This window comes from Dictyostelium discoideum (genome assembly GCF_000004695.1).
Source record: "Dictyostelium discoideum AX4 chromosome 2 chromosome, whole genome shotgun sequence".
In the NCBI taxonomy this organism is placed as follows: domain Eukaryota; phylum Evosea; class Eumycetozoa; order Dictyosteliales; family Dictyosteliaceae; genus Dictyostelium; species Dictyostelium discoideum.
In genome coordinates this window covers 4,311,572-4,323,693 of record NC_007088.5, presented here as the reverse complement: position 1 = coordinate 4,323,693, position 12,122 = coordinate 4,311,572, and the positions used below count along the sequence as shown (strand labels likewise).

General features: G+C 23.3%; 3 protein-coding genes across 3 annotated transcripts; all 3 read left to right on the top strand.

The window, feature by feature from the left end:
* Positions 1 to 988: 988 nt before the first annotated feature.
* sfbA (hypothetical protein) lies at positions 989 to 2,866 on the top strand (the record flags this gene model as incomplete). Its single annotated transcript, XM_639001.1, has 1 exon — positions 989 to 2,866. One exon carries the CDS (start codon positions 989 to 991, stop codon positions 2,864 to 2,866), a length of 1,878 nt encoding a protein of 625 aa, XP_644093.1.
* A 367-nt stretch (positions 2,867 to 3,233) lies between these two features.
* On the top strand, positions 3,234 to 5,770 carry DDB_G0274877 (hypothetical protein; the record flags this gene model as incomplete). Its single annotated transcript, XM_639000.1, has 3 exons — positions 3,234 to 3,758; positions 3,906 to 4,340; positions 4,505 to 5,770. 3 exons carry the CDS (start codon positions 3,234 to 3,236, stop codon positions 5,768 to 5,770), a joined length of 2,226 nt encoding a protein of 741 aa, XP_644092.1.
* A 326-nt stretch (positions 5,771 to 6,096) lies between these two features.
* On the top strand, positions 6,097 to 11,951 carry rnf160 (RING zinc finger-containing protein; the record flags this gene model as incomplete). The annotated part of the gene is made up of 3 exons (XM_638999.1): positions 6,097 to 6,252; positions 6,427 to 6,783; positions 6,870 to 11,951. 3 exons carry the CDS (start codon positions 6,097 to 6,099, stop codon positions 11,949 to 11,951), a joined length of 5,595 nt encoding a protein of 1,864 aa, XP_644091.1.
* Positions 11,952 to 12,122: the final 171 nt, after the last annotated feature.

Below are 12,122 nucleotides of genomic sequence, written 5' to 3'. Positions count from 1 at the left end.
GAAAAGAATGAAAAAAAAATAATGAAAAGAAAAAAAAAAATTTTTATGTAGAATTAATTAAAAAAAAAAAATAAAAAAAAAAAAAATAAAATGAAAAAAAAATAAAAAAAAAAAAAAAACAAAAAACAAAAAAAAAAAAGAGTTTTCAATGAAAAAAAATTGATAATCCAGTCTTTAATCCATTTTTCTGTTTTTGATGTTTATTATAATAATTTAAATTAAGATTTTTTTTATAAAAGGAAAAATGTCAAACTGTTTTATGTTCTTTGTTGATTTTTTTTTTTTATTTTTTTTTTTTTTTAAAAAAAACACATTAATTAAAAAAAAAAGAAAATTTATATATATATATATATATATATTAATTTAAATGGTTATATTTTTCCTCAATTGTTCAATTATAACTATAAAATTACCACCCAATACATTTAACCAATACTAGAAATTTATTAAAAAAAAAAAAAAAAAAACTAACGAATATAAAAAAAATTAATTTAGGAATTATTCAATTATTTATTTTATTTTTTATTTTTTATTTTATTATCATCATTATTATTTTGGGTACATGTAATTTATAATATATGATGGAATTAAAGAATATGTATTTCTTTCTTGATTATATATAATATATTTAAATAAATTTTTTTTTTTTTTTTTTTTTTTTTTTTAAAGATTATAACTAAATTTTTCTATTAATAATAAAGGTTTGTGTTTTCTTTTGTAATCAAAAAGTCGAGGTAATTGGGAATTTTATCAATTATGGTTGCCTGGGAAAATATAGATATTTTAAAAATAAAAAAAAAATTTTATTTTTTTTTTTTTTTTTTTTTTTTTTTTTCGAAATTTTTTAAATAAAATCAATCATTCACTCACTTTTTTTTTTTTTTTTTTTTTTTTTTTTTCTTAAAAATTTTTTATTTTTATTTTTTTCTTTGTGTATAATTAAAGAATAAAAAGAGGGAAAAAAAAAAAAAAATAAATAAATCAAAAAATGAATATTATAAAATTATTATTAGTTTTAATTTGTTTTATTGGAATTATTTCAGCACAAACATTTAATTTTGCATTTGATCCAACATTATGTGGTGCACAAGAAAATCCATGTAGATTCACAGATCCAACAAATTGGCAACAAGGAGCAGTTCCAAGTAATAATAGTAATGTTGTAATTGATTTCACCAAGGTTACCAACGCTAATAAACAAGTTTTCATTGTAGCTTCTGGTATCAATAACATATTCACAAGTATTAATATCGTTGGTACAAGTGCAGTCAATGTTGTAGTATCATTCCAAAACACCAACATGCAAGTGACAGGTGGGTTCACAGGTAACAATAGTGCAACAATTGTATTTGACAATGAAAAGAGTAACAATATCACTCAATTTGGTTATGATGTTGAGGTTAATGGTAAATTCTTACTTTTCGGATCCACAATGCAAGCATCCTATTCAATTCTTCAATTTAAAGATATTTTCACTGATCAAAACTCCCAATTCTCTGCACAATCATTCTCAAATGTTTTAATCAATGGTGTCGCTCAATTTTGGACCACTGTAACATTCACTGATAATTCAATTTTAACTGCCAACGAATGTTTCTTCAATGCAGGTATCAATTCCGACGATAGAGTCATTGTTGGTCCAACCACATTCTATGGTCAATCCAATTTGGAGATTGTCACACTCAATGATGATATCATCGTTCAAGGTGGTGCTCTTACCATTGCAGATTCATTCAAATACACTGGTAATCCAAGTATCAAGGTCACCAATGCTAATCTCACCATCTCTGGTTCAGCATCAGCAAACTTCCCAAGCATTAACTTACAAAATGCCAACTTAATTTGTTTCCATCCAAAAGGAAACTTCGCAAATGGTGTCCAAGGTAATGGTCAAATCACATTTGACATCAACAAGCAAGGTAATGTTGAATCCGAATGTTATTTATGGAATGTTAATTCAGTGGGTATTAGTGTAACTGTTGCAGGTGGTTTGAATCTATTTGTTCAAAATTGTACATTTGGTCATTTAACTGATAAACAATCATCATTTGTAATCAATCCAGACCATCAACCAACTCCAAGCGTTCAATTTGATGGTGGCAATTCATTGGGTTACATCTCCACCAATCTCACTCAAATCGTTTTCAGTGATGCCTCAATGAACACTTTGAATGGTCCATTCGATTCTTGGGTTCGAAAATATCCAATTAATCTTTTAGGTAATCTTGCATTCAATCAAGTCAATTTTTTTGGTTCAATCGATACATTGGATAAAGACTCATACATTGGTATTGATAGTGGTATCATTGGTGGCTCAGTTGATTTGATCGCCGGTAGAATTCATCCACAATCCATCGCTACTATCAATGGTGATTTAATTATGACAAGTGGTGCCGTTTTGGATATGGATCAAACCTCTGAACAATTCGCTGTTGCTGGTAACTTGGAAATGGATGCTGAATCCACCATTTTCATCGCAGAGACACTCTCTACCGATGCTGGCGCTCTTATCACTGTCGACGGTAATTTAGTACTCAATGGTACCCTTATCATGGATATCACCGATACCAATCCAAGTGATGGTGATTCCTATAAAATCATCTCATGTGCTGGTAGCACTCTTGGTACTTTCTCAACCATCGTTCCACTTACAAATGGTCAAGCCACCACTTTAGATTACTCTGTTTCCGTCTCTGATGATGGTATTGTCTCAATTAAATTTAATTCAAAAGAACAATCTCATAAGAAATTACCAGGTTGGGCTGTTTTCTTAATTATCGTTGCTGTCTTGGGTACTGTTGCTGGTGGAGCATATGGTTATATTCGTTATAAGAAACGTGCTGGTTATTTACCAATTAATAATTAAACTGTGAAAAAACGAAAAAAAAAAAAAAAAAAAAAAAATGAAAAAAATTTTAAAAATACAAAAAAAAAGTAATAATATTTATCAAATCAAGATAATACAAATTTGTATTTTCTTAATAATTAAATTAAATAAAATAAAAAAAAATTAAAAATTAAAAAAAAAAAAAAAAATTATTTCATTCATTTTTTTTTTTTTTTTTTTTTTTTTGTTGAATTTTTTATTTTTTTTATTTTTTTCATTTTATTTGTTTTTTAAAAATATCAGGCATTAGAAATTACATAAGTAAATAAAATAAAATAAAAAATAAAATAAAATATATATTACAATAAAAAAAAAAAAAAAAAATTCATATAAAAATAAATAAAGAATGGATTTACATCCAAGAAAAAGAAAAACATCAGAGAAATCATGTTTTCTTTGTCAAAAAGATATGGTCGAATGTGATGAGAAAACACCTTGTTCAAGATGTATTATAAAGGGTGTTCCTCAAATGTGTTATAGCTCAAATAGAACAACTCCGTCATATCCATTTAATAATAACTCTATCAGACCAAATATATCAAATTCCAATATAAAGTTACCAAATAATTCACAACCCCGTCCTTCAAATAATAATAATAACAATAACAGCAGCAGCAGCAGCAGCAACAATAACAATAGCAATAGCAATAATAGCGGTAGTATTGGCAGCAACAATAACAACAATAACAATAATAACACAGGCAGTAGCAACAGCAGTAGTAATAATAATAACAATAGCAACATCGGCAATAATAATAATAATAACAACAACAACAACAACAATAATAGTAATAATAGCAGTAATATTAATAATAATAATAATAATAATAATAACAGTAATAATCCATCAGATATAGTAAAATCCGACCAAGTATGTATTTTTTTTTTTTTTTTTTTTTTTTTAATTATAATATATATTTTAAATTTTAGATTTTATTTATTTGTTTATTAATTTTATTATTATTATTATTATTATTATTATTATTATTATTATTATTATTTTTTATTTATTTTTTAGAATGGTATTGCAAATTTATTAATTAGTGAATTAAGGGAATTAAAAGATGGACAAAAAAAGATATATGAAGAATTAGTAAATTTAAGAAATAGAAATGAAAAATTAGAAATTGTTAATGAGACATTATTGGCGAAATTAAGTATGCTAACAACAAATGAACACATTACACCATCTTCACAACAACAACAACAACAACAACAATTACTTCAATCGAAATTTGCTCATCACTCATCTGATATTAATACAAATGATAGTTCCTTATCTTATCCAAGAAATCAACAATCAAAACATCTTCATCATCATCATCATCACCACCAATCAACAGACTCATCAGATTACTTTCAAAATGTTTTCATGGTTGTTGATCTTTTAAAATTACCACCAATCGTTATAAATTGTTCAAATAGTTTTTGTGAATTATTAGGTTATTCTCAAGTAAGTATATAAATATAAATAAATATAAATAAATATAAATAAATATAAATATATATAAATATAAATAAATATAAATATATATAAATTTCATTTTACCCCATGTTACAAATATAAATAAATAAATAAATAAATAAATAAATATTAATTTTTTATTTTTTAATTAGAATGAGTTAATTGGTAAACCATGGACAGAAATTACACATCCGAATTTAATTGAAAAAACAATGAATTTATTTCAACAACATAGATTAGACTTATCAGAAAAGAAATCATTTGAGTTGGCACAAGTTTATAAACATCGTGATGGTTCAATTTTTAGTACTATAGATACACATACAATTATTAGCGATTCAGATAATACTAGAGCAATTTGTGATTTGGTTACAATTAGATTATTGAGTAATGATTATCCAATTATAAACAATGTTAATGTTTCTTCAAATGTTAGTACTGATAGCTTAAATAGTGGTGCTTTAATATCATCGAATCATCCAATCAATAATAGATTAATTAATAGATCAAAAACATCAAGTTTCATATCACCAATGGATGAATCACCACCTGGTTCTCCAGATGATTATCAAATGATAATTCAAAAACATTCAAATAGTGAACGTATTGTTGAACAACCACCAACACCAACACCAACACCAATAACACCAATAACTCCAATAATTTCTCCAAATACTCCAAATAGTAATAATATTAATAATAATATTTTAATACCAACTACCACCACCACCACCACTACTACCAATAATAATAATAGTTTAACACCAATCACCAACAACAACACCACAACCTCTTCAACAACAGGAGATGTTGCTACACCATCAACTCAGTTAAGTGATTTTAATGTAAAATTAGATTTAGATAATAGAAATACCAATTTTGATACAATAGTAAATAGTAATAATAATAACAACAACAACAATAATAATAGCACCAATAATAACATTGAAAATAATAGCGATAATATTTTATATAATGGTATAGATAATACATATTTAATACCGGCATCATTTACATATAATAATAATAATAATAATAATAATAATAATAATAATAATAATAATAATAATAATAATAATAATATTAATAATAATATTAATAATAATAATATTAAAAACAATAATAATAATAATATTGGAAGTAGTTCAATGACTGAAAGTAATAATGGTTTAATGAACACAAATGGCCCATTTACAGACTTTTTGGAAACGATGATTGGCGATCCACCACCAAAAACAAATAATATTTGGAGTTTTGACCCAACAACAGATTGGTCTTTTAATAATAATTTTTATAATAATATAAATAATAATATAAATAATAATATAAATAATAATATAAATAATAATAGTAATATTAATAATGGCGTCAATATTAATGTTGGTGTCGATGGTTTGGGTACTCTTCCACCAAAATAAAATTGTATAAATACCCCCCCCCCTCCTAAAAAATCGCATTTTTTTTATTTTTTTATATTAGACCTCTAAATTTTTTTTATTTTTTTTTTATTTTTATTATTTTATTTATTTATTTTTTTTATTTAAAATGGATATTTAATTGGGAAAATATCAAAATTATGGCAAAAAGTGTTTAAAAAATATTCTTAGCCACTTCCCAATTTAAATTTTTTTTTTTTTTTTTTTTTTTTTTTTTTTCTTTTTTTTTTCTTTTCATTTTCATTTTCACTTTTTATTTATTTTTTATTTTTATTTTTTTAAAAAAACTAAAAAAAAAAGTTATAAAAATGGGAAAAGATAGAGATAAAGGATTTAGAGGTGCAAAATATAACCCATCAAGTAGTGGTGAGGCCAATACTTTAATGGGATCTCAATCTAGTGGGTTTATTGGTTTTTCAGCATTTAGTTCAAATCTTACAAATGCAACTGATCCTGACTATTATGTAAGATTTTTTAATTTTTTTTTTATTTTCTTTTATTTTAATCTAATTTTTTTATTTTTTTTTATTTTTTTTTATTTTTTTATTTAAAATATTAACTATCTTTAAAATTATATACAATAATTAATAATTAATAATAAAATAATAATAAAAATAAATAATTCACTATTAATATAGCAAGTTGAACCAGAATATAAGGTATTATTAAAGAAATTACAAAAAAAAGATAGTATTAGTAGAATTAAAGGTTTAGAAGAATTAAATTCTAAATTTCAAAAGATAAATATTGAAGATGCAGAATTTAACATTTCATCAATATCACCATTAATGAATGCATGGGAGTTTATGTATAAGAGATTGGTTAATGATGATGATAGAAATGTTAGAGATTTAGCAAGTCAATGTTTAGGTTCAATTGGTTCACGTATTGGTAAACATTTAGGACCACATGTTAAACAATTATTAGGTCCTTGGATTGTTGCAATTTGTGATCAAAATGATCAATCAATAAATAATGCTTTATTATCATTTCAAGTATGTTTTTTTTTTTTTTTTTTTTTTTTTTTTTTTTTTTTTAAAAATATTGTATACATACTTATTTTTAATATTTATATATATAGAATATATTCCCAGAAAAGAAAAGAAAAGATGTTTTTAAATTTGGACATGATGAAGCATTAACTTATTTATGTGAGAATTTACAAGAGACACCACAAACTATTGGTGATAGTAAATCAATTAGCCAAGAAATCTTACAAGAGAGATATGAAAGATGTATTTCAAACTCATTATTAGCAATTGAGTATTTAATTAATAATACAACAGCAACAGCAACTGATTCATCATCATCATCATCAACAACTACAACAACGACAACTACAAATAATACAGGTAATACAGAAATTTATGAAAAAATATTTGAATCACAATTTTTTTCATTTTTTCAATCAAAGAGTTCAAATATTAGAAAGACAGCATATAGAGTATTGACAACTGTTATTAAAAAGTTAGCAGGATATGTCGAAAAGAATTTCAAAGATTTTAGTAGTAAAGTTTTAGGATTATTTTCAGAGAAAGATTCATCAACTCATCTTTATATGTGGGATGCCATAATATCATTCTTACAGCAATATGGTGACAAAGCATGGAGTAATGTTGATGTTCGTAAACATGTATTACCAAGATTATGGGCATTCCTCAGATCTGGTTGTTATGGTTCTTTTGAATTATCCTATCCTTCAATTTTGCCATTATTAACTTTTATTCCAAATTCAATTGTAATTGGATCGCCATCACCATCACCATCACCATCACCAAATACAAATATTGATATCGGTTTCTTTAAAGAGTTATTCACAAATTTAGAAAAGGGTTTAGAAGTTGTTGATAATCCAAGACAATATGGTAATCCTAATAGTGTTGATAGACCTTCCAATTTATTATTATCATGTTATTTGGAATGTTTAATTTATTCGAGTAAGAAATGGGGTCAACAATATCAACAAATCAATGATTACTTAATCGATACATTATTATTTAACTTTTATAATAATCATTTCAATTTGGAACATTCTTGTTTCTCTGAAAAATTATTCATTGAAAAATTATTAGAATCTACAATTAAACTTGCAAATTTATCAAATTCAAATCTTTTAAAAATTCAAAATTTATTTAATTCAAATAGTTTTATAAATTTTAATAATAAAGAAAATCTTTTAAATAATAATGAACCAATCACTACTGATAATAATAATAATAATAATAATAACAGTAGTCCAATAATTAAAAAACAAGAGAAAATAATTCAACCAATTTCAAAAGAAACTTTAATTTCAAGATTAAATACATTTATAATTGTTTGTTCAAATAATAACAATAGTAATAATAGTAATAATAATAATGTTATTCAAGTAATTATAAAAAGACTATTTAATTTAGCATGTGATAATTTAAATAGTAATCAAGAGTTATCAATTAAAATTTTAGATTTTATTTTAGGAAATTATAAAATTGATCAAATCATTTCAAATGGTTTAGATGATATTAAAAAAATAATAACTCAATTAGCTTTGGCATTAAATGAATCACTTTTATCAACAGGTGGTTTAAATTTAGGAGTTGGTGGAGATTTAGTTTCAGTTATAGTTGGATTGTTAGCTTTAGTTCCTGATGAAGATGAAATCAAATTAATTTGGTCTCAAATTTTACAAATATTTTTAGATTCAATTAATAATAATAATAATAATAGTAAAAAGAAAAATAATAGATCAAATTTAATTACAAATACAACAAATAGTTTAGTTCATTTAATTAATAGTGCAAGTAATAAAATCAATAGAAATTTATTATTATCAACTACATTATTTAAATCAATTAAAATTCAAGATAAAAAACAATTACAATTAATTAAATCAATTTTATTTAATAATAATAATAATAATAATAATGAATTCTCACCAATAATTCCAAATGAATCAGTTGAATTATTAATTAAATGGGTTTATAATAAATTGGTTGATATTATAAATACAATGGTACAATTAAATTTAGTATTTAATGATAATGATAAAGGCGGCGATAATAATAATGATGATGATAGTGATGATAATGATGTTTCAATTGATTATTTAGTTGAATTATCAAAATTATTATTTTCATCAAGATTTAAATCAAAATCATTAGAATCATTATTAATTGAATGGTGTAAATTTAATATTGAAATTAATAATCGTCCAAGTTTATCTGGTTTTAAATCAAAATGTAATTCAATTGATGAATATCTATTCTCAACAACTTCAAACATTGAAAATGATAAATTCATTTTATCATTATTAATTGAATCCATTGATAGAAATAGTAGTACTATCATTACAAATGATAATTTAAATTTAAATTTTTTATCAAATTGTGCTATTAAATTAATTAAAAGTGGTAGCTACCGTCATGATGAAAATGGTGATGATGATGATGACGACGATCAATTGTATTCTTATTTCATAAAAGAGTTTACTTCAAATCAATTAGTAATCAATTCAAAAGATCAAATTAAAATATCTTGGTTTAGATACAATAGAATTACACCATTTTATTTATTAGATAATTATGGTTCCAACAAAGACAATAACGATAGCACCACTTTCTCAACTGATAAATTATTAAAGGTTTTAATTTTTAACTTTAAAGTTATTGAATCGTTTGGTTTAGAAAAATTCATTAAATATTCTAATAAAGAAAATAATAACAGCATTGAATTATTATTATTAAATTTATTATTCGTTAATGGAGATAATCAATTACCACCAACTCCAACCACAACCACCACCACCACCACTACAATAACAACAGCAGTAGTAGTGTCAACAAATGAACAAATTTTAGAATTTATTGAAAATAATTCAACAAATTTATTAAATCAATTTATTGAATCATTGTTTAAATTTTATGGTGACGAAATTTTCAATTGTAATTGGTTCAATTGTTTAGTATCAAATGTTGGTGGTGATGGTAATAATGGTGGTATTTATTCCGTTCTATTGGCATTATTCATTGATTATATTACAAGTGATGCTTGTTTACCAACATCATCAATGAAATTGAAATCAGCATTATTAAATTCAATAAAGATTGATAATGATGATAATGGTAATTCAATTGATTCAATTAGACAATTGAATTTAGTTCAAATTTTATTACCAATTTTACAAAAAGAATCAATTGAATCTTATAAACAATGGTCAATTAATCAATTAAGTCAATTATCAAGTTCAATTCCAACAAATTTTAAATCCATTTCAATTCAATTATCAATTTTATCATCAATAGTTATTCAAAGACAACAGCAACAACATCAACAATCACAAAAAGAACAACAACAAATTACACAAGATGATAATGAAATATTAAAGGAAAAAGAATGGTTAACATTATTAAATTTAATTCAAACTATTCAACAATGGAATTCAAAGATTAAAAGTGCAATTATTAAACAACAAGAACCTGAACTTGAATTTTTATTTATGAAAGAGGTTGAACTCTCTTGTTTGAATTTCATTTTAATTGTTATTCAATACATTTCCAATATAAATTCGAATAAATCAAAACAACCAATTTATTTATCAAATAACCAATCACAATTTGTTCAATCATTTTTATCAATTTGGTTATCAAATAATTTCACATTACTATCATTCAATAAATTTAAATCAAATTATTATTATCAACAATATCGTAATTTAATTGAATATCAATCATTGAAAATTTATAATATTATAATTTCAAATGATAATATTAAATTTATAATACCAGGTATTGGTGATCAATTTCAAATTGATCATTCAATTTTAATTTTAAATAATTGGTTAAATAGAGTTAGTAATAGTAGAAGTAATAATAATAATGGTAATACAAGTGATTCAAGTTATATTTTAGAATTATATTCAAATACATTTATGAAAATGTCGAATGATATAAAATATAAGATATCATTAACTAAATTAGATAATTTAATTGAATTATTATCAACATTTAATTATAGTACAAGTATTTATAATAATAAAGGTATAAAGAAAACTTCTTACAATTTATTGGAATCTTATTTTGGTAATGAAAATACTCAATTAGTGAAATCATTCTTATTAGAAAATGAAAACAACAACAACAACAACAACAACGATGATGGTGAAGAAAAAGTTAGTTTTATTTTATTTAGTAATATATTTGAAAAGATTTTATTAGATTTCGATTCAACATTTAAACCAATGAAGAAATCAAAAGATAATCAATTAATTAATAGTATTTCAATGGGTCAATTAATGTGTTGGAATTTATTATTATTAAATTATTCAAAGATTGATTTAAATAGACGTTCAATTTTAAATGGTTGGTTAAATGATAATAATATTCAAAAAGTTACATTGTTCTTAAATCAAATATTCCCATTTATTAATAAAGATGAATCACCATTAACAACAACAACAACAACAACCGATAATAATGGTAATAATTATTCAATTGAATTTCCATTTTCAATTATTGATAATGATCAATTAATTACTTATAGAATGATTCAAAAATTATGTTCAAATTGTTTTTATTCATTGGTTAATTATTTACCAAGTATGGTACGTAGATGGGCTGATGATAATTCAACCAATTCTAAAATGAATCAACAAATTCAAAGTTATATCACTCGTTTCATTAGTCCAATTATCATTCAAAATGAAATTCAAAGAGTAAATTCTTATCGTTGTACTGATAGCGATAGTAGTGATGCTAAATTCCAAATTAAAGGTTCAACCTCAAGTAAAGAGGTTACTGCCTCTTATGAAAAAGATGAAATGACCATTTCATTAGTACTCTTCATCTCTGATAATTATCCATTGCGTGTGTTAACTGTAGAATTTTCAAAGAGAGTTGGTGTTTCAGAATCACAATGGAGACAATGGTTATTATCAATGACATCTTTATTGCTAACTCAAGATGGTACTGTTTTAGATGCTTGTTTACTTTGGAAAAATTCTTTAGATAAACATTTCCAAGGTGTTGAAGTTTGTCCAATCTGTTATTCAATGTTTCACAATGGTACAATTCCAAAATTCCAATGTAAAACTTGTAAGAATAAATTTCATGCTGGTTGTATTTATAAATGGTTCCAAACTAGTCATAAAAGTAATTGTCCACTTTGTCAAACTGATTTAAGTTAAAAAAAAAAAAAAAAAAAAAAAAAAAAAATATATATATATAAATATAAAAATAAAAAAAAAAATAATAAAAAAAAAAAAATACAAGATTTATATATTTTAAAATTTAATTATTTAATTAATCTAATTTTTCAAAATAATAACTATATTATTTGTTAGAACAGGTGTATTATT